The sequence below is a fragment of the Pteropus alecto genome, unplaced genomic scaffold (genome assembly GCF_000325575.1).
Source record: "Pteropus alecto unplaced genomic scaffold, ASM32557v1 scaffold10, whole genome shotgun sequence".
In the NCBI taxonomy this organism is placed as follows: domain Eukaryota; kingdom Metazoa; phylum Chordata; class Mammalia; order Chiroptera; family Pteropodidae; genus Pteropus; species Pteropus alecto.
The window spans coordinates 1,590,087-1,614,303 of record NW_006431210.1 but is presented as its reverse complement, the minus strand read 5'-3'; the positions used below and the strand labels follow the sequence as shown (position 1 = coordinate 1,614,303).

Genomic DNA, 24,217 nt, shown 5'->3' with positions numbered 1-24,217 from the left:
TGCCACCTGTCTTCCAGTCTTCATTGTGTCTTAGTTTAATGGCTGCTGTTTTCTTTTCAGCGGTACATAAAATAATAGTGTGCCTTAACAAATTATAGATTTGATGAAATATGGTGTGTAGGTGTGTACAGTTTTTAGAGAAAACAAATCTTCTCTATTAGGACCCATTTTCAAGTTCCATCTGGTTACACCCACCATGGAATAAATAAGATCAAGGCTTCATGTCATAAAAGGGGTAATGCGCTAGATTTATACAGTGCAAATTAGGGAAGGAAGCAAAATAGAAAAGGCAAAAACAGGCTCATTATATCAATGGGATCTAATTCAAATCTCTAACTCTTAGAAAGATTGGACGAAAGTTCCTGCTTTAGAATCTCTAACCTTCAAGTATTCTTTGCCTCCAATCCATTCTAGAAATTTCTGTTAAGCACAAGGCATTAGGCTTTCATTTGAGGACCTAAATAAGAATGAGACACTGTGTCTGCCTTCACAGCCAGTGCAAAGAACATCTGTGTGTGTTCTCGTTCTCTTCCCTACCATCCCCTCCAACACCCCCTCCCCAAACACACTCATGTCTACCTAGCTCCTGGACTCAAAATCAAGTTTGACTTTCAAAGTCACCCAACAGAGGTGCCACTAACATGTCACACTGTAGAGAGCTGAGAGTAATTTGCACCGGCTCCCTGTTCTCAGAGAAGTGTGTTTGCGTGTTCAGGAGAGGGATGGCCTGAAGGACAAGCAGAAAGAGGGAGTAGGGGATGGGCATCATGGGCAGAGAGAACAGCACGCACACCCTGAGGCCGCGTCACATGACCAGACATGCAGAGCACTCAGTGGCAGCTAGTGTGTGGGCATACTGGGGACCATAACAGTGTCCTGGGCAGGTTGGGGCAGGCTGGGCCAGCTGTGCAGGGCTCTGCCTACGCTGATACACTTGGAGCTGTTTCTGAAAGGCCATGAATCCCAGCATGGGATCATCTGGCTCAGAGCTGACACTTTGCTTTGTGAGTGTTACATCTGAGCCCCCAAGGACAAATGTCAAATTTAACAGTACCTCTTGTTTTGAGTAAATGGACCACTGGGCTGGAAGGAGCATTTGCTGTTCTGCACAGTCACTAAGGACCATATCGATGATCAAATAGGCCATTCTTTGGAGGCTAGATTGGGTCATTATCAGAGCAGGAGGAAGAGTAATGAGAGCTAACACGTAGCTAAGAAATGTCTTTAATTCCTACCATAAATTCATTCATTTATTCCTCCTAATAGCCATGTGAGATAGGTAATATTAGAGAAGGACCAGGAGCACAGAGATGTTAAATAACCTGCCCAAGATCACACAGAGCTAAATAAGGAGTGGGCTGGATTTGAATCCAGACTGGCCCTCAAGTCTGTGCTTTAAGCCACTACCCTGCCCGTCTTCAGACGGGGAAATAAACAGTGCAACTTGAGGTCTCCCTTGTTCCGCCACCAGTGTGCCTGGATGCTTGAATCCCATGCCGACAGATCTACCCGTTCAATGACCGTTCACTATACCAGGACAGGACTAAACCCTGAGGATCCAAGAAAAGCAAGACCCAGCTGCCACCTTTGAGTTGTGCACTGCTCAGGATGGAGGAAGGGCTGAGGGGTGTGAACAAGCCAGACGCAGCTCAGGGGGATATTGACCAGCAACTGAGGCACTAAAGGGGGCTGTGAGGGGGCTGAGGATCCCCCAGACTCTGCTCTATTCCACTTAAGATGCAACAACACTTGACCAGCTAACATATAAAAACAGATTTTCTCAAACTTTCCTTCCAGTACTACCAGCAAAATTTTTCACATACTCATAGGCCATTATGCTCTTATGATTTCTGTTTAAATTAATTTTTTTTTGCTTAAGTTAAATTTAGGGAATTTTATATTACTATAAAGGGAAAAGTAATTTTATTTTTCATAAAGAGGAGGTAAGAGTGAAAAATAAACAGGGTTTCCAGGTCAATTGCCTGTTTTGTAAATAAAGTTTTATTGGAATAAAGCCATTCTCGGTCATCAAGTTTTATGCTGCAATGATAGAGTCAGGTAACAAATACCAAACGGCCTGCAAGGCCTGAAATATGTACTATCTGGCCATTTAAAGAATTTGCACAGCTCTGCAATAAATACAATTTAGTCTTGACTAGGTATGGTTGCCTGTCCTCTCTCTATAAAAAGAGGACATTAGGAAAGGTTCAAGAGGCATTAATTAAGACTGTTCTGGCATTAAACTGAGATTTTCCTCATTGGTAATAAAAAGACTAAATGAACATTGAAAAGGAAATAACTATCACTATATAATTTGATATTGTTCCATGCTAAATTCATTACTTCCTAAAATTATGTTTCATACCACTGTGTGCAGAGTTTACATTTGGGAAAATAATGTAGTAAAACTGGTACCTATATTAGATCAAAGCATGTATATATATGATGAGATATGCAATTTGGGAGCAAAGGTGGATGAAGATACTGAAAACTTTGCAGCACTAAAATCACATAAGAACTCTGTTGTGCATACACGGGAAACTGGAATTAGGTAGGACCCCTAGGTTTAAGCCAGCAGTGGGACCTTAGGCAAGTCTCTTAGCCTAATTTCAGGACACCGAGGATCACAGTATTATTCCTGTCTTATCTGCCACATGGGATGACCCGAAGTCTTAGGAGACTTGCTGTTGGTAGAGCACTTTGTGACCATCAACTATCCTATTATCACTGATGTCCTCCCCAGAATTCCTCCCAAATGGGTGATGAAAGGAGGATGCTGAGAGAGAGAAAGGAAGACTTTGCTTCCTGGGCAATTTGGATCGGATCACAGTATTATTCCTGTCTTATCTGCCACATGGGATGACCCGAAGTCTTAGGAGACTTGCTGTTGGTAGAGCACTTTGTGACCATCAACTATCCTATTATCACTGATGTCCTCCCCAGAATTCCTCCCAAATGGGTGATGAAAGGAGGATGCTGAGAGAGAGAAAGGAAGACTTTGCTTCCTGGGCAATTTGGCATGAGTCCAACACTGCCCAGGAGATCCCCATGGCCTCGCCTTGAGCTAAATGATGCAGGATGGGAGCCAGGCGTCCTTTCTAACACCCCAGTTCGGTTTTCCCCCTGGCATTGGGTTGCACGATACCAGGGATCCCATCCTATTCTCTGATTTCACGTGTTTCAGCATCTCCGGGCAAATGACCTGCCTCCTAGCTTATGGTAAACGAGAAAGGTGAATATATATTTTGGAAACTATGCCTTCAAGCTTTATTTTTAATGCTGTAACTTAATATTGGAGCTGTACACCTATACTGTGGTGTTATAAACAACTAAAAACAAATAGAACCTCCACCCGTCACTTTTCTCCTGAAAGGGGACGAAGGCTGATATTATTTAAAAAAACAAAAAACAAAAAACAAACAGCTCTGGCAGCAGCAACAGGAGCACAGAACAGATACTGTGTTACCACTAAAGGAGGAACCTGAGATAACAGCTATCATTTATTTAGCACCTTCTGTGTGCCAAGCACAGTCCTAAATGCATTATCCTTAGGAGGACCAATGCACAAAACAATCCAGCAAAGTTGCTGTGATAATCCTCATGTTGTAGGTAAGCACGTCCCACTTAAAGCAAAATTATACATCTTGCCCAAGATGGGACAGCTAGAAGGTAGGGCGGCATTTGAACTCAGCTCAGGCTAACTCCAAAGCCCTTTGTCCCTTCCTCTGTTCTGTCTTGTTGTGTAATGGAAATTTCTCCTTTTTCTAAGGTGAGAATGTGCTGAGTGTCGCCCTTCAGGAGACAGGCTGCAAAGAGGAATGTGTTAGTAAAGCTGAAGGAATTTTAATACTTCCTTTGGAGCCTGAGTGTTAATGGGCTTCAAGTCCCACAGTGGCACCGACATCACTGGACTGCTGGTGCCCAAACGGAATTTTTTTTTTTTAAATCTCAGGCAGATGCAGGAAAACATCAACATTTGGCAAGTGGAAAGGGGCAGCAGATTTTCAGTTTCCAGCTCTGATGACATTTTTAGATATAAAAATATGAAGTTTCTAGCCTTTCATTTACATTTGGGGGGACTCTTTGGGGATTGCTGTGGCGGGTTAAAGGAGAAGGTCGAGGGTTAATGCTGTATCTCTGGTGAGCAGAACAAAATGATCACGGTGAACCCTGCAAATGTAGTAACAGGTTAGGATGTAACTTGGGAACAAATGAAGAAATAAACTAAAATTAGAAAGACATTAAGTGCCCTGATGATGATTTTTATGTAATTTCCCAAGTACACAGGGCAACCTACAATATGAATTTCCTCATTATTAAGCTAGTAAAATCTAGCCGTAGAACCGATGAGCACATCAATATAATTTGTGCACCAACAAAAGTGATTTTAACTGAGGTTAAGTGCCTTTAATCCAAAAGGTTTGTTTTAATGTAAGTTTAACATTAAAGGGGAAATGAGAGGAACACAGAATAACAGAAGCCTCTCAAGCAAGTATCTAAGTGTCCACACAAAGTACATTTATTCCACCCAATTGACCTATGGAGACATCCGTGTGTAAAATATAAATCGGAATTTAGAGACTTTATAAAAAGTTGTTTTTAAGCTCAATACACCCCAAATGAGAAGGTGTCAATGAGTGCTTAGGGACTCTTAAATGCAGAGATTATTCAATTGCTCTGTTCTACAAATATACTTATGAAACTGCCATGGAAAAAAAAATGCTGCTAAATAAATGCTAAACAGCATTCTCAAACAAAATAAAAGACATGTATTACCCACCACTCAAAGGCATGGACCATATAAACACAAGCTCAAAGAGCAATCTGAAGTGCTTCCTTTGTGAATTAATGGCCAGTGGTTTTCAGAAAAAAGAAAAAGAAATAGAATGGGAGTGGCAGCCACAATACTTCCCATAGTATCTTTGTTACAGACAAAGGGTCCTACAGACACCCCACCTAGAAAGACAGAGGACCATGGGAACCTGGGCAAACGTTAGAAGCAGCCAGGGTCCACTACTTGCCCTTTGTCACTGCACACGAATCTCGATTCTCACTCAATTCTTATCCCTCCTTTTTTTTTTTATTTTTTCATTTTTTTGGTCTCCTGTCCTCAATTCTATCCTACCCCTGGATCTCTTCCTTTTGTCAGTGAGCGATTTGATAGCGAAGATTTGGCAAAAGTGAGCTCCAAACCCTACCACTTGTCCATTTTAGCCTCTCCACCTTAACTGGGCTTTTGTCATGCACAGTTACACAAGATACCTGCTTAGCTCGACCATTTTCGATAGCAAACACACTGGAGGATCTAATGTCTTCTAGGGGAAGGAATTGGCAAGAGGAAGCAGACTGTAGAAACACTGTTGTCTAAACAGGATTAAGAGCATCGATTCTCACATCATGCCAGGGCTATTAGTCAATACTAATGTTCCTCTTATCCTGGTAGAAAACACAAACCCAGAAAAGTCGAATAACTTGTTTTGAGCCCGGATCAGAGAAGCGAATGACTGAGCGTTGAATAGATGCACACCCAAAATTGTTTTGTGTCTGACAGCCTTTCAGAAAGTAAAGCTAAGGAGATGCCAGATTTCGTTGCCCTTTAAAATAGCCACATTTAACCACTTGGTCAATCTAATTTCACTGAGCAAAGCACTGTGCTAACTGGGACTGCAAAGTGAGGAAGACTTGATTGAGGCTTGCCTTTTAGGACTTTATAAACAAGCCAGGGAGCCTCACTGGCGTGTGGAGAATCACACTATACACTGTTCATGGAAGTGCATTCAAAGCATTACAGGGATACAGGGGGAAAAATGGAGTGTGGGGTGGGGTTGAATGAAGGCTTCGAAGAGGAAGTGACGTTTCAGTGGGCTCCTGGGGCTCGATTTCAGGAGAGGGAGGTGGAAGCTGAATTCCAGAGAATAGCCTCTGCAGAAATATGAGGCTCAGGGTCAGCACGATTCAGTATGGCTCAAAGCTGGGGTGTCTATTGGTAGGAGATCAACAGATAAGAGTAGGAGCTGGAGAGGAGGTCACAGAGCAGGCATAGGTGGCATACCTGCCCCCGGAGTGAGCCACTTAAAACAGAAGTAGTAAAGTTATGGCCCTTTTGGTCAAACCCAGCCCTTCACCTGTTTTTGTAAATAAAATTTTATTGGAACACAACCACACCTGTTTGTTATGTATTTTCTATGGTTGCTTTTGTGCTATGGCAGAATTGAGTGATTGAAAGAGATCATCGTATGGCCCACAAAACCAAAATATTTTCTATCAGGCCCTTTTTAAACATTTTGCTGATCCCTGGCTTAAAGGTCTGAACTACTCATTTGAAGTTCTGTAACTGACTCAAATGCTTTTGGTCAGGTTTTCTATGCTCCTACAGTCTCTGAGCAGCAGCATCTTAAACTTTCTCCTGTTGCATCTGGACAATTAGCTGTTTATCTGCATCATAAGCTTGTCCAAACATCTCTTTCACAATCCCAAATTTTATGTCTTTATTTACTGCTTCTCTTTTTTTATTTCTTGTTTTTATTTTAGGGCTTAGCCACATACGTGGCCTTTGCTGACATAGTTACGAGCCTCCCATCCCACGAGCAAGAGCTCATCCCTCAACTTTGAGTCATTTTGCTTCCTTTGCCTCCTTCCCAAGTTCTTCATAAATTTTTGTACCACTTTTAGAATGCTGCTGAAAATCGATTTTTTGCACTTGCTGTTACCGCTTTCAAATTCCATGCTCTGACAAATAGCTATTTCTCTGTAAAAAAGGCTCCTTTAGCTGTACAAAGCCCTTGGAAAACATAAGGTATACCAATCAGCATTACAGAACAGAAAAATGAAGAAATATTCATGCTTTTCTGATGGCCCACACCAAAGGATTTCTTTTACTAGTAATCTCCTTATACATTTAAAACCAAATTTGATCTATAAAAATTAAATTTGCACATGATTTTCTAGGGGGTATATCTCTAATATAAAGTAAGGAGGATAATTATTGTTTTATTAACCAGTGATAATAAAACATAGTTGGAAAGGGAACTCAGAGTTGTAAAAACGTTGGTTTTTTTTTTTTTTATAGCATGCAGTGTATCTTTCTATTTGAGTCTAAATGTCCACTACTACCCATTACTGTGTTGCCTTGAGCAAGCTAATTAACTTCTCTGTGCCTCATCTGCCCAACAAAGGGGGAAGAGAAAGACTAAGTAACCTATCTCATAGGACTGTTGGGAAGATCAAATGGGATGAAGTATTTAAAGAGGTTAACCCAGTGCCTGGCACATAGGAAATACTCTGTTAGCAATGACCATAATAATCCTTAAGACTTGCTAGCTCATTCTCTCTCTTTCTCCCTCCCTCCCTTGTCATTTCCTTCTTTCCTTCCTTTTTGTCCCCTTTCTTCCCCTTACCCCCTCTAGCATAAAGACTAAGAAGAATGTACTGGCAACAGCACCATGTGACCATCATGGTGAACATAAGGTAGATTTTGCCTCTTGTCTTTCTGAACAACACTTTCTGCCACACTCCCGGCTCATGTGGTTTGGGCGAGGTAGACCTCAATCCCAACCCCCAGAGACTGGCAAATGATTTGGACCTAGCCAATCACAGTATTCTACCTCACCTCCGACCCCCAAAGGAATGTATTCATAGAGGGGCACGTGACCTAAATTAGGCCAATCACAACTAGTCCCTAGGCGCTGATGGAATGATCAAGACCTGACTCTCTTTTTGTTGGGTAGACTATCAGACTGAAGCTGCTCATAGCCATCTTTTTTAGTCACGGGAAAAATCTTCCCGGAAACAAAAACAACATAGCAAAAAACAGCTGTGAGAGACAAAGAGGAATAACGTCCTGAAAACGAACATGAGCACTTGCACCCAGCTGTGTTACTGTGAACTGTTCAGTTACATGTGCCGACTGGTTAGCTTATGCCAGTTTTAGCTAGGTTTCTGTCGCTCGCATCCAAAGAGTTCAGACACATACGAATGAATTGACCTGGCCTGTGGCTAGAATTAAATGCCAATCTTGCTAATCTTGGCATTGCAGAGAAAGCACAGAGGGAGCGGTAGCAGGCGTGAATTGTAATCTTGGTCTTTCGTTAAGCAGTCAGAGATTGCTGGGAAACGCGTTTCGTCTTTCCGGGTCCTAATATACTTGTATGTCAAATGAGAGAGGTGAGTGAAAATCAACCTCTAAGATTCTTTTTCAGTTCTAACATTCTATGAGTCTCTATTATTCTTGGGTTCCTTTCAGCTGCGTATACCGTGATCTAAATGATTCTCCTATGTTCCTGTTTCCTTCTGTTTCGACTTTAAAAATATTCTATTGTACCCTCAGTCCCTATACTCCAAGTGTTTATTTCTTTCCCTTCAATTTCCTTCTAAGGAAAAATATATTTATTTTTGTCTACATGGGCATAATGATCCCATTTTCTTCTCATTTCTATATTTTTAAATCTAATTAAGGTGATAAGTTCCTTGAGGGTTGAAACTGGAGTTTTCCTGTGGGTGTAAACATTATTTTTTTTAATTGCCAACAAAGCTGCCAGTTTTTACAGAGCAGCAGGATATGGGTTTTAAGTAATGTAAGCAGGAAATGGGTCTCCAGCCCACACAAAATAAATGTAAAAGTACTGATTTTCCCTGAGTTCACATCTGGCTTACTCATTTATAATTTCAGCCTGAACTAAAATTCTCCCACGGAACTACACTGTAACATTCATGTCAATAGAATGTCAGCATTAGGTGATCATCCTGTGAGTCCCACTTATACATGTAAATAATCTGGCTATTTCAGGTCAATATCATGCTTTTCTCTTTAATGGTACAATTTGGAGCCTGAGCTAAGTGAATATTAGCTTCATATCTTCACATTTATTGATTTTAAGTAATTCAATAGCTCTAAAGTTTGGAGGGATCAACGGGACCTAGCTGAAATGTAGTCAATGGACCCATCATCTACAAATAGAACCACACAGAGTAAGAAGAAGACCCTCCCGGAAATGATGGCACGTGCAGGATGCTTTCCTATTCGATGACCCAGTTCATTCTTGTTCATCAGGACTCTAAATATGAATGAGACCCCAACCCCAGGTACTTCTCAGCAAAAATAAAATAATCTGAAGGCAGAGGTTTCCGAGTGGGTAGGTTTAGCAATTCAAAGATGCCATTCAGGGTGTAATTTCTATCTTTCTACTCCTCTAGACACAGTACTTGTTCTGTCCTACAGCTAACTTCCCTTAGGGATAAAGGATAGCTACCAGGGGTACTTGTGGCTACTTGCTTCTTCACTCATGTGCTTTGGAAGGAAGGGTATTTCTGTCCCAATATTCTAAGCATGAGTCTTGCTCTGTTTTGTTTTAGTAATTTTCTTTTGATAATACTTCAAATTTGCTGAACAGTTGCAAGAACAGTACGAAGAATTCCTCTATACCCTTCTTCCTGATTCACAATTCTTAATATCTTGCCACATTTTCTTTCCCTCTCTTTCTCTCTCTCATTCCACACAAACATCTTTTGAACCATAGAAAGTTAGTTGCAGACATCGAGAACAAGAACATTCTCTTATATAACAACAGCCCAATGATCAAAGTCTGGAAATTTAAAGCTTATACAATGCTGTATTCTAATCTACAGTCTATATTCAAATTTCACGAATCGTCACAATGATGTCCTTTATAGCAATTTCCCCTCTGATTTAGGATTCAATCTGGACTATACATTGCATTTAGTTGTCATTTATCTTTTAATCTGGAACAGTTCCTTGGTCTATCTTTGTCTTGCATAATCTTGGCATTTTTGAAGGGGACTGGCTATTTTTTTAATTGAGTTATTTGCTATCTTATAATTGAGTTTTCAGAGTTTTTATATATTCTAGATATAAGTCCTTTATCAGATGTGTAATTTGTAAATATTTTCTCCTAATCTATGACTTTTGTTTTCATTAATTTTACAGTGTCATTTGGTGAGCACACATTTAATTTTGATGAAGTCTAATTTATCATTTTTTTTCTTTTATGGATCATAAGCATGAGTCTTGAATTCATTCTCATTGGACCGGACTGGGTTACATGTTTACACCATGCACAAATGACTATGGCTAGACATAGGACATGCTAATTGGCTTGATCCCAACACTGAAGTTTCCCCTAAAGTATGGAAATCTGAGTGGTAGAGAAGCAAATGAAACTTGGATACTGTTAGGATGCTGGGCAGGCCACCAAGAAGCATCTCGAATAGTAGCTGCCAGCAGAGAACCAGTGTGACTACTGAGCAACCTCAGAGCAATGCTCTTGGCTATGGGGCTTTCCCTCCTTAGTCAGCCACATTTCCCAGTTCCAAAATCCAAGAGCCCTTAACCTGTAACAAGTCTTCAAACTCCACTGCAGGACTACGTTTAGCTAAAGTGTTTTGGTTTTCTGTATCACACTCTCAGAGGGCAGTGGCCATGCCTCAGGCATCTCCAGAGTCTCCTCGTGACTCCCAGCCCAGTGCCCCCCTCACAGTTTGTCTTCATCACATCCCCAGGTGGTGGGATGAATGGAGAAGCAGCAATCTCCCTAAGTGCTTCACCTGGCACACATGCCTACATCTTCCTTAGGCCTGCCTGAACCAAGCCATTTGCCAGTCACTTTCTTATTCTCTACATCTGAAAGCACCAAAGAGAGAATGTAAGAATGAAAATTTTTGTGGTGTATATACTTGCCTGTATTATTTCAAATCCCCATATCAGATGTTCATGAACCACTAACTTTTAAATTGTTTGGAAGAATGTCAACATACCAAATTTCTAAATGTTTCTTCTGCAACAAACACTTTATTCCTATTCCCCTCTAAAAAATTATCACTACTGTCTATATCCAATGCCTCTCATTTCATCGTATTCTCACCAGTACAGGCAAAACTCGTTATTCCCATTATCAAGATGAAGAAATGGAGTCTCTGGTACGCTCAAGTTACTAGTGGCTCTGAAATATACAGTTAGTAACTGCTCCGGAATACAAATCTGCCATCCACGACACCCAACTCCTGTCTTTTTAGCAACTGCCACTCAAGTTTTATCTGAAAATCCCCACAGTTATTCTATTTTCATGTCATCTCTGTTTACACCTACCCTTGGCAATATATCATTAGTGTCACGTCTGAATTCCACATGCTGACATCCCCCACGACTTGATTTTGGAAGCTGAGCAAATCGTGTTTATAGATAAGGCAAAAAGGAAAAAAACTTTTTGAGACTCCACTTACATTCTTTGGACATTCCCACTTCAAAGCACTTCTGGAGTCGACAGTACTGGCATCGATTCCTGGTGACTTTATTAATAACACAGTTCTTATCTCTGTGACAAGTGTAAATCATGTTCTTCTGAATACTTCTGCGGAAAAACCCCTGCAAGCAAGCAAGAAGATGAGAAAACTAAGTAAAACTACTGAGCTTCATGAGAAATCAAAGCCCAACTTATCAATGCATTGTTTGCTCATTTTGAGTAATGAAGTGATGGCAGAAGAAAAGTTAACTTATTTAAGCCTTAAACTCTTTGTGAAATATTAATAGTCACTCTCCCTTTTTTTTGCAAACCAGAAAGCCCCTTTTAATCAAAACTAGATGTGACCGTTATTATCTTGCTAAAAGAAAATTAAGACCAAGGCGATTCACTTGGAAAACATAATGCAGAGTTGGGCTCCTTCCAAACAGGCTTCGCTTTATAAGCGGCTCCCTTGCTGGCCAGAATGATTTCGGGTAAGTCCACTGTCAAGGAACTTAATATAAGAGGCGCCACATTTGCAAAAGAAATTATTCGATACATGGAAAAATTAAGTCTTTTCAAAGGAGTCTTCTCTGAGTTCTTTTCCATATTTAGCTCCTGTTACGATATTTAAAATATGATTTAATTTACAAAGTGTTTAGGAAAAAAATATCCAGAAAACAAGGTAGAAAAATGACTGCGCACAGATAATGGCATGTAGGAACTGCACTGTCCAATATAATAACCACCAATCACATGTGACTATTTAAATCAAAATGAAATAAAATCGAAATTTCATTTCCTCATTTGCACGAGTTGCATTTCAAATGCTCAATAGCCACATGTGCCCAGTGGCTACCACACTGCATAGCCCACATACAGAATATTTTCATCACTGAGAAAAGTTCTGTTGGGCAGTGCTGTACGACAGCACTGATGGACCAGCTTACCTACTTAGTCATCTAACGCTCTTGAGAAATATAACTTTGTTTGACTTACAGCATTTACTACTGATTAGACCCAGACTCTGTAAGTATCGTAGAAGACCAGTAAACTACAAATAATATTTGTCTAGTCCAAGGGCAAAGGATTTCTGCTTGGTTGAAATATAATCCCCCAAATTGTTGTTTAATATTGCCTTGTAGGACATTGACCAGTTTTGTATCTAACTTGAAACCTTAATCCAGCATCCTTCTTTCTTTTCACTCCATCCATCTATCCATCCATCCATCCATCCATCCATCCATCCATCCATCCATCCATCCTATCTACCTACCAACCTACCTACCTAGATATTTTTTCATATCCTCTTTTGACCCAGTTTTTCACTCTACTAGTTCCCTCATTAATGAGTTAAATAAGTCTTCAGTGTGTGCTTACTGAACATTTAATGAGTAATTTTTTTAACTCTTTGAAAATTATATTTTGACAAAAGAGGCAATTTATCCTAATTTTTATGAAACCCTGATGAAATAAAGCAGGCTTTCGGCTCCACAAGCACAGGGTCCCGACCTTCTCTTTGTCCTCCCCATTGCTACCATACAGCTTTGCAGACAACAGATAATTTAGTGATGCTTATTAAATAATATGAATAAAGAGGGCGTGAAAGGTATGCCTGCTGCCTTTTCTCTCTTCTATTGCCCAACAAAACCTCTATGTTGCTATGAGTATTAAAAGCAAGAAATTTTACACTCTCAAGTGAGATGTGACTTTTACCTACATCAGAAACAATCTCTCCTGAATGGAAGAAACACACCACCAAATGTGCTGAACAGCAAATAAGACTCTCACCATCTGAGTTCAACTTTCCCTCTAGTTCATTAACACTCCAGGAGTCAAACTAAAAACATTCAAAGCTAAAGCACATTAGCGAAGAAAGCTCATACAACACCCATTCTTTAGGATATTTACATCGGCACCCTAGGATTTTAATGTCTAAATAAACATATTTTTACTGGCATGGTTCGACTGTAAATGCCTGGAAGTCTTGTTTAAGGTTGCAACTCCTGTCACATCCCAGACACACACATTTTCCAAGAAAACACAGTTTATTTTTGTACCTCTGGAGCTACAAATATGCTCAGAATCTAAAATAACAGGCTACAAATACTTTGAAACCCTAACAGAATCTGTGCAGAGTGGTCACCTCAAAACACATCTTTTCCTGCAAAAAAATACCTACAGGACACTTTTGGCTGCCAGATGTACAAACTCAATTTACAAAAACTTCATTGCTCTCCTGCCAAAAAACATTGACACAATGGAAGTTCCGGTCTTTTCCGCAGGTGTGAAGCGAGTGAGGTATGGACGAAGGTGACCTTCTCTATTTAGTAAAAACTGAATATCCAGTTCAGCAAATTCTTCGTGAGTGACCACTGAGGATAGAAAAACAACCTCATGATTCTCAGATGAAAGAAGAAGACAGAATTAAAGAACTTTATATGTCACTAATTAGCCAGTCGGTGTGGTTCAGTAACAATGATGACAGAAACTAAATAGGACTTCTTGGTTTTCCAAATCAGATTTTTGGCTGGATTTCAGGAGAAGGTCTAAGTTTCAGTAAATCATTTTCATCAAGGTAGAATACTTGCTGACTAAAATATATGTTGGGAGGTATTTTTATACTTGGTTTGGGGAAACAGAAATGCCTTCTGAGGCCAAAGAGATGTTTACATTGTACAAATCTTCCTTCTCCCCAGTCGACATGTGAATAGTTCCATAAAACCTGCTTTTTCTTAGACCACTGCTTTGAGGACCTAGTGCGTACGTGTGTGTGTGCACATTCGTGTGTATGTGTGTATGTGAGTGTGGCATCATGGTTTCATGCCACCTAAATTTCATTTACTTAATATTTTTGTTTAGGTTGACTCTTTTTATACTTAACACTATTTAAAATGGAAACTTTTAATCTCTGGCTTAATTGGAAAAGTAGCACCAACCGTCAATATTAGAAGGTACTCATAAAATAAATAAAATGGAAGTCCAATGAAACAATAATCAGATGTAATTTCAGTCTGGCTGGACACTGGATCTGCTAAGAGCTTGGAGCCCCAGGCCTCTTCACTTCTCGGTGCACAAGGAGCTAAGCAAGCATTACAGACAGATCAGCTCTGATCTGAGACTTCCTCTTTTAGAAATTCAGAGAAAAGAAACAAGTTTCTCACTATCCAAATCAATGTGATTTAAAGCCATGAATCCTTACCACTTAAAATTGGGAATCTTATACTTTGGGAAACAAAGCTGTAACGCAAAACTGGTCATATGTAAAAATGGGCTTTAAAGTACTGTGTTCAAGTGTAGTAGTTTTGAAGCCAGTGGATGGATAAAGACACATCTGGAGGAGGAAAGACTGAAAAGCTAGGCATATAAAGAGGAAGGATTTGGCCCTGTTTGGAAGAGCAGCCCAAGGGGAGAGGAGATGGGAGGCAGAAGAGGAAGAACCTGGAGGGGATGGCAAGGGTCTGTGCTGCAGCTGCCTCATCGCCGCTGTGCGGCTTTGGGCAGGTCACAGCCCTGGGGGGCTAAGTTCTCCTCTTCTAAGTGAGGAGCTGGGTGGCTTATTTCTAAGATCTTTTCCAGGTATAAATTTCTGGGATCCCAGTGTGTAAGCACCAGGGAGTGACGAGTTGGAATAGCTTCAGAGTTGGGAATGAGAGTGTTTCTGTGGACAAAGACAATGGCCAAGGAGAAGGTGGTGTCTGAAGACTAAGGGAGGACATACCCTCCACCTGTATGGGCAAAAACAGCAATTTCTTGGGACTAACCTGGCGCTTACAGGACACCAACAAGAGGGCTTTCAGATGGCTTTTACATTTATTTTGAAACTGAGTCATCACAACACCTCTGTGAGGGACCTCAGGCAGGTAGCTGTGGCTGGATTGAAGCTGGAACGCTCTAATAACCGGCCCCACGTTCATGGCTATGAGTTTGAAGGTCTGGTTTTCTGACACTAAGTCTAGGGTTGCTGACACCACAATTTCACTTCCCCAGAACATCCTTTTCCAAGTAAACCCAGAAAACTTCTATCAGGTCTTCAAGATATATGTCACCTCATCCAGGAAGCCCTCTCTGACAGATCCAAGCACACGTGAATGCTTCCTCTTTTAGGCAACCTTGATTTTTTGCTTTTCCCTCTCTATTATACCTATTTAAGTATGATATACTAAAATAGGACTGTCTACCTCAGAGTTTAAATGGGCGACACAGGGGGATGCCAGCCTTTGCCCAGTGGTCACAGCCTCAGGGAGTTGAATGGGCATCGTGGACTGCCACATTAAGGTGTCACAGTACCTCCACCGAGTGTGACATCTTCCTTGCTGGGATCCAGGCCTCCCTGACAGGGGAGAAAAATGAGCATGGGGGCTGGTTCCCCAGAACCGAAGCAGGCAGGTCGTGGGCTCTAAATTGGTCTCCGAGCAGCGCTTAATATGGTTTCCTTGGAATCAAGACAGTGGACTCGGCTAGGGGGAAGGAAAGACTCAAAGTAACGGCTGTTAAAACAACTGGTAGAAAAGTATTTCAATATTTCAACACCTAATAAAATTATACTGATACATATCCCCAGGGCTGGGACAGATCCTGACACACAGTAGATATTCAGTAAATAAATGCTGAATGAGTGAATGTATTGATGAAGTCTTCATCTATAACCAGAGCCAGAGGGATAGTCTCGGATATATTATACCTTAATGCCATAAAAAAAATTCTTCAATAATAATATGTTCCTTGATGATGATATTATCTGTACTTAAGAAAGTAAGCAACCAGATTTCTCTGAAGTTAGTAAAAGATCCACTGATTTTAGTAGTAATCAGGTTAGTCAATCAGGATTGCTGTTGGTTAACTATGATTTGTGCTGATTAACTATTATTTCTGTTGTTAATCGTAACCTCTGTTGGTTAATCATGACTCCTGTTAATTAATCATGACTTTTTATTGGTTAACTATGACTTCTGTTGTCTAATTATGGCTTCTATGAGTTAACCATGACTTCTGTTGTTTGTGACAGTCATGGTCAGTAGCATAATTAACACTCTAATTACCTAGAACAAGAAGATAGCTCTTCGTCACAAACTGAGTTAAGTGTTTTCTAATCGTAGATTTTTCTACCTTTCTTATCTTATGCTCTTCTACTTTTGCTATCAAAGAACAGAGGTGCAACCAAAAAGGAAAAAAAAAAAATACTCGTGGTAGAGAAGGCCACATATGCATTAGAGCCATCAGGTTCACGCTTCATGTCTTAGTAATACTCATGGAGCGCCCATATCTTATTCAGATTACTTCTGTTTCCCATCGAGGATATGAGGCACCATTGTTCTAACTAATCCTCTATTAGCTAAAGTGCAGAGACAATCCTAAATCAAAAGGAAAAATAACTGTCTCTTTTAAAACTAAATATTCCCCTATATCTAAAAATCTAAAATTAACAATTCCTTTGATGGGCTTGTCTCAAATCCCAAATCTATACAGGGCATGGAGAAAAGTTGTTCAGGTCACTCTCGTCTTATCTGGATATGAGATTAAGTTACCTTCCCTCCTCTAATACTCTCAAATCATTACTCTAATTCTTGCAATTATTTTTTTCCATTCATAGATCTTGTTTGACCTTCTAGATTTCAGGTGTTGTTACACATAATACTCTCATCCTCTCCCACAGAGTTGTGTCAGTTTAGATACTGGCCTAGAGATTAAGAATTAGTCTTTACTTCAGGCACATGAGGAGTTGATCTGTCTGTCACTGAGTGATGTTGAGTGAGTTACACTAAAGCCTCAGTTTTTCTCATCTGTAAAATGGAGATAATAAAAATACTTACCTCCTGCAGTTACTGAATGTACCCAGTTAGGGAATGCACATAAAGTATCAGCACGATGCCCAGCACATAGCAAGTACTTCACGAATGGTATCTATGGTTATTGACGAAACCCCTTTTCTCAAAGCTTTCTTCTGAACAATTTCCAATATACATTTACAGTTTAAAATAAAGATTCCCAAAGATGGAACACCGTCCTGAATCTCTTAACAACATAGGCTATTGTGGGTAGACAGCCTCGTGATTCCAAAGCCCGTCTCTGTATTTACTCATTCACATGCCGATTCATTCATCGAATGCCAATCAACTGGAGTGGGTACGGTGGGCTCTCTTGGGCATACTAAGATGTACAGTTGACCTTTGAATAATACGAGTTTGAACTGCGCCAGTCTATTCACATATGGATTTTTTCAATAAACTCATACAATACTGTAAACATATTTTCTTTTCTTTATGATTTTAATAACATTTTCTTGTCTCTAGCTTATTTTGTTGTAAAAAATGTGTATTAATTGACTTATGTTATTAGTAGGGCTTCTGGTCAACAGTAGGCTATTAGCAGTTAAATTTTTGGGAATTCAAAAGTTACACACTAACTTCTGACTGCATGGGGGTCAGAGCCCCTTATCATCTCAACTGTATAAGCATGGTTTCTGCCCTTTCTCAATCAACCAATAATGATAAGTTGAGTGAACAGTAAATAGCAGAGGCCACCAAGCAGAATGATAAAAACTTTAATGGAAGCAGAAAGTGAAAAAGTACCCAGGAGAGTGCCTGGCACACATAAAAAAACTACGGAGTAAAGGTCACATAGTAGGTACACATAAAATATCTACGGAGTAAAGGTCATAGGAACTCAAAAGAATTAGAGGGGAACTGGCACTTATTTCCGGCTCTAAAGAAGGGGTAGGCTTTTACCCTTATGGATAAGCAGCAGAGGTCAGGGGTGAGAAAGTGCAGGAAAGGGCCAGTGGTCCAGGTAGGCAGAGATGTGGATGATGGGGATGAATGGATCTGTGTGTGTATGTGTGTGTGTGTGTGTGTGTGTGTGTGTGTGTGTGGTGTGTGTGTGTGAGAGAGAGAGAGAGAGAGAGAGAGATTGAGACAACTGGAAAACGGGATTGATGTTCAGACTGAGGAAGACCGTGACGACCATGCCAGGCACTTCAGGCACTTACTGGGGAGGCCCTTACTCTTCCGTGCAGGAGATGGTTAGGGTCAGAATTACAGTCTGCAAAGATTATTCAGGAAGCTGTGAATCACTGATTTCATCATGTTATTATTTTGCACACAGTTAAGTAGATAGTGAGCTCTGAGTATCAATACAAATACTAAAACCCTGAGCCTGCCCTCAGGTCTGGGCAGGAACGCAGCCCTAAAATTCTTGATTTCTGAAATAACTCTGCAATCTGCTGACTCATTTAATCATAACGTTGCTTGTAAGAATTTATACTACAGTGTTTTGAATAGAAGTTGCTTTTTAGCCTTAGAACCATTTATATAGGGTTTCACGTGTGTCGAACGCATCATGATCATTTGAAGAAAGGTACTAAGTAAAAACTATTTTCTTTACTTATTTTTTTAAAGAAAAACTGATACTGTATTAATCATAAAAGCATTGGATCAGGAGAAATTCACCCAAAGAGGAGAGTGAGAAGCGCATCTGTTTGCACAGGTTTTGGCAGAGTTAATTTCTATCCCATACAAAATTCTCCTTCCAGAGTGAAAGAAAAGAAAGCAAGAAGTCACTTAGTCATTTTTCCTTGGTCATGAAAAGGAAAAGACTTCAACCCCATCTCAAACAAGAAGTGACCAGGTGGCTGCCCCAAGCAGTCCTTCCCCCAGGCCACAAGGCTGGATGGAGCATAGTGAGGTGCTGGGGTCCCAGACCTGCAATTTCCATTTCCATCCAGAAGCAAAGATGCTGCCGGTGGGAGGTGAGTATGGAATAATCCCATCACAGCTACTTTGGGAAACCCGGTTTTCAGACCAGGAAACACGTTGCCTTAAACAAACAAAAAACACCCTCGGAGCTAGTGGAAGTCTATGCGTGACAATGTTTGAAAAGTTATTAATAGCGAGATTTGGGAGGGAGAAAGAGAAAAGTAAAGACCTTTTCACCCCACTGAAAGACAATGGGTGAGAGGGAGGGAGAAAGTAGAAAAACAGCCTACTATTTTGATGACAAACGGAGAGTTTCCTCCTAAGCAGGGAGGGTGGGCATGAATGCAACGAAAAGCACATTGAACAAGTCACTTTAGGGAGGGGGCCACACTCTGAGCCAGAAAAAGGAAAACAACGTAAGATTTATACTCCAAACAAGAAAGTTGAGTTGTCCGAAGAGGTAGAGGCTCAGAGTTATTTTTTTGTTAAAAAAAAAAAAAAAATTCCCACCAGGACAAGGTCCCACTGTTAAGAATTTAGTAAAGCTGAATGAATGACAATAGTGAAGATTAAGCACTCTGGAGTTTAATAGTCACGGCTTCTATAAGGCCCTTTATTCTACAGCGCCTCTTGCCTGCTAACTGGAAAATGTCTCTTTTGTCCTTTCACTTTGAACCTGACCCTGTATTTTAGGCTGTCTCCTTTCAACTTCCTCAGAACAGAAGTTTCCTTGGCACATTCACTCTTGCCTAGGTTAGAAAGGCAAACCTTTATTTTGGGAGATGCCTAGAAAGATGGTTCTAAAGAAGGCAATGACTACAGATTTAGCAAAAACATCGTCTCCGTGGGAACCAATCTTTCCGGAAGACTGTGATTATGGTATTTTCCTGGACTTTGTCAGGTGAACCCCTGAGAGCTCAACCCCTGTTAGACCCAGAGGCCAATGCTCTCAATCCTTTTAATCCTCAATTAATTAAAACTCCCTGGGAATACCAATAAAAAGGCGGCCCGTGCTCTTAACCGAGAACCTGAACTCACAACATCAGAAACCAAGGTCTACACTTGCACAGTTTAGATGTCCCAGGAAGGGCAGCGAGCCAATGTATTCAGGTCACAATATTCTTTATTTTACAGGAACATGATCCAGGGAAGAAATGCTACTAGGTAATATAAACTGAAAACCCACAGTAAGGAGAGATTAATCAGTCAGATAAAATGTCTTTTAATTTAGGTAAAAAAAAAAATATATATATATATATCTTTTTCCAATTTGTAAAACGTGACCTTGTTTAAAATAACATTTTAAAGTGGCCAGCTATCATATAGGTTTGATTATTATAACCTCATTCTAATTGTAGGCATTTAATCATCAGGTTATACGATCAATAATCTCAAAACAAAATTTTGGGATAGAGAATTTCATAAGGCAAGTAAACACTGCTAGTTAGAACAGTTGTTTTCAAAACGTAAAAAGATCTGTTACAGGCCAGGCCCAGCTTAAGGGATGTACAACCTATACACTCACACAGGGCCTCACACTTAGAAGGACCTCATGCTTGGTTTACTGCTCTGCTGTCGCTGTCTTGAAATTCTGAAACTTTGGAATAAGACGCAAGCATTTTCATTTTGTATGAGTTCCTGTAATTTATTTATTTATTTATTTAGGTCAACCCTTGGTTGACCTCACAGATTGCAAGGACCTTGTCAGCTTACAATTCCTTATTTTTTTTATTTTTTTATGCCTACAGCACCTGGTCTTCCTAGGTGGTCTCCCATCCAAGTACTAACCAGGCCTGACCCTGCTTAGCTTCCGAGATCAGATGGGGTCGGGCATGTTCAGGGTAGCATGGCCGTAGACAGGTTCCTGCAATTTAAGAAGCCAGTCCTGGCCCTACAATACCATCTACAGCAAAGATTTCCAACCTTTTTCCTTTATGAAGATGTGAAGTCTTAGATGGTCTCTCTTAACCTTTGGTTGACTATAAAGCTAGTCTTAAGATTGTAGATGAGACAGAATTAAGCAAATCCACCACAACCACATGATTCCCTTCAGGACGACCCCTGAAGCTTCTGAGCAATTCTATGGCCCCAGCAAGAGCCAGAAAGGGAAACCATTCAGGAGGTAGTTTATGTTCTACTACTAAACTTTAATTCCTTTACACATAAGGGGCTTCGGAGGGGGCTAGAAGGAAGAGAAAGAATACAAAGAACTTTTTCAGAATTGGATAAAATTTCTTCCCTAATAGCATATAGATTTAGGCGTAATTTCAGGAGGGTGCCCAGAAGCTCATTCTGACCCCGATGTGGGAGCCATCCACACACAGAGTAAATGAGAAAGAAAGTGAAGAATATGAGATTGAAAAGTTAATCTGTTACCCAAAGAATTTCTGATGAGCAGGTTAAATATTATAAATACAGGATCTTGGGGACCACTTCTACTCTTCTCAAGAATTTGAGTGGAGAGATGGCAGGGAGAAAAATTTAAGGCAGAAAAAAAACTCTAAAATGGACGATGTCACTGGGCTCCGCAGAGCTGTCTTTAAATCTGGTCTTGAGAATTTCCTTTAAACCAACCAAAGACATCTGTTTTCTAGATTGCTTGGGTCAGTTATTTTGTGCCCTTCCATGGTGAAATCCATAGTAACCGATTTATTATCAGGGTTACTCTAAATATAACAGGGCGAGAAGCCAATGCATTTAAGTTTTTTTAATTCTCAATTATTTTACGGAGAAAATACCCCAAAATAGCTCCTAAGCTTCAGCCCAGGAGTTAGCAGACTCCAGCTGCTTTGCACATCAATTACTAAATCTCATCTGGACCCAAATTAAAGATCCTCCTCTGCACTGAAGAAGGGAAAAAAAGGTAAGCAGAAGGAGACAAGAGCCAAAACATGCTCAAATCTACTTAAATTCTGTCAGAGAGCATGAGTTTTTAAATCTCTTTTAGAAGTTTGGTATGCAACATTTCACCATCAACACAGTCAGGATTTAGCTCTGTCACAACCGATGGCTGATGACAATGTACACACTGTAGCAACTCTGCATATCACATAATTCAAAGGCCATTCACAGACACCGATAATTAGGATGTGCTTGCATTGTTTTACGACGTAAAGAAGGGCCAAAATTAGAAAAGAAAAATATGCTTGTCCACAATTTGTTGTACTTTTTCCAAGTTAATTTAATTTTCAGGACCATTCTGGAATCTTCTCACTGGAATTTTTCTGACTCATTTTAAACGTGGTTACATCCTGAATCTGAAGTGAAGAGGAAGAAATCCTAGAGGAAGAACAAGTAGGAGAAGGGAAGCCATTTAAGTCTTCAAGAGTCAGACAACTAAAATAATGGGTATTTATTGGACGCAGCCTTCTGCTTCTCTGCTCTGATAGCACAAAAAACCTTGCTACCAGTTCATTGAGAAAATACTGCTTAAGCTTCAGCTTTCAAAATAGATTCTGCCCTTGTATGGAAAAGCCACGGTGACTCCAGGCTAAGATCTGTTATAGTGCATTATTCCAAATCCACAACCTTTAAACACTGAGATCATCAACAAAATGGTTTAGAGCGTGCCTGAACCATTTTTAATTCTCAATGATTTTATGGAGAAAATGTCCCAAAATAGCTCTCTTTTATGTTTCTCTCAAAGTTGTACATGCCCTTTGTCCAATTATACTTATCCAGGCCCCCCAAACCTTGAGTTTTCTCTTTCCTCTGTGCCTTTACACATGCTGTTCCCTATAACTCAAAAGTCCCTTCCCTGCCTTGTCCTTTGGTTCACACCAGCTCATGCTCTGAAATACAGCCCCAAGAGTGGTTAGGTATCTGTGAATCCCCACCCACCACCCTAGCATACCCTGCTGTAACATTCATTCCGCAGCATTGCAATGATTGATCTTTGTGTCTCATTCTCCCTCAAAACAGGAGTCCTTTGCAAGCATAACCATCCTTGTGATGGAACATGTGTATCTTTGATAATTAAAAAAATAACATATACGAGTTATTTTGCCTTTTAGATAGCATATGGAGAGTCCACGTCGAAGAAAAGAGAGGAAATGAAAGTTCAAAATAAAAACCTAAATTCAATAAATATAACCACCAGCAAAATTCCTGAAATATAAAAAAAGGAAACGGGAGGTTATATTTTCAATAGTAAAATTCCAGTATCATAAATTCAGACGGACATCCTAACTTGATGAGTTATCCCAACCTCCCTTCTTTCTTATTCTAAATTAGCAAGAAATAGGCTCAAATTTCACCCATAGCTCCTCTTTCTTGATCTTTAAAATTAAAGTTGCCATATTGTGTCAGCACAGTGCCAAGATTTGAAATTAAGTAGGTCCCCAAAGCAATAGGTAAAACTCTTTCAAACAACATGAACTTGCCTGCAATTAGCACATTATAGCTTCCACCTAAGTACCATGCTATATAAAAATACAATCCTGGAGCTATTACTGTTTTGAGGAACTTAACTTTTGTACTTTCTGTACCTATTTTATAAGAGAAAATCTGACAAAATATACACAATCAATTTTTTAAGTGTTATTTCTCTGCTTTTCCATTTCATACTTGACTTTAGTTGCTAAAAAGAGTAGCTGCCTTCTGATTATACTGGAGAGAAGGGGGTAAATGGTCTAAGTAATAAAAGAGGTACCTGACAATTAGTTAGATTGTACTCCAGTTTTCAATTAAAAGCGGCCTAATGGATGTAGGGGGACCTGTTTTATTTTCCCTGACAGAGCCCTTACTTTTAAAGTCTTAGCTTCATTTTCCAAAATTGCTGGCTTTAGACGAAGAAACATATATCTTGAGTGAAAACCTGTATGTTCTTCTATTTCCTGTATCAAAATTACATTTTTCTCCTCAGTGGCTACTTCCCAAAGCCTTCTGCTGCCTAGGACGAGCTTGTTAGCAGATAGCTGTGCCTGATATCATACTCTGGTCCAGAAGAAGGGGTGTCAGATCTGGCTCCCCAAGCCAGAAAGCCTCACCTGGAAGCTCTGAGAGTGTTTGACCCTATTTTTGCTCTTTCCAGAAGATTCTTCCATAGAACATTATTTTCCCTTCTAATTTTCTCCAGAAGGACAAAGAAGATAACTTAGGAGGGCGTGTTTATTTTGAACCTATCTAAAAGCACTCATGAGCATCTATATATGGAACTGGGGAATTATTTTCCTTACATCAAACAGGACTGGAAATTTCCTTGGATGTTGTTGGCGTTCTTCCTTGGAACACACACATTTTTAGGACTGATATTTTTATCCAGAGTTTTCTCAAATGAATAATTAAAAA

The 24,217-nt window shown here is 40.0% G+C and overlaps 1 protein-coding gene and 1 non-coding gene across 2 annotated transcripts in view; both read right to left on the bottom strand.

The window, feature by feature from the left end:
- The window catches only part of RARB (retinoic acid receptor beta), a 160,914-nt gene that overhangs the window by 82,788 nt on the left and 53,909 nt on the right, over nucleotides 1-24,217 (bottom strand). The window contains exon 3 of the mRNA XM_006905703.3: nucleotides 11,236-11,377. Coding sequence (XP_006905765.1) covers nucleotides 11,236-11,377 — 142 coding nt within the window. The remainder of the gene's footprint in view (nucleotides 1-11,235; nucleotides 11,378-24,217) is intronic.
- Nucleotides 20,668-20,786, bottom strand: LOC112470281. Its single transcript, XR_003042923.1, has one exon. It is a non-coding gene; the product is annotated as a 5S ribosomal RNA (ribosomal RNA).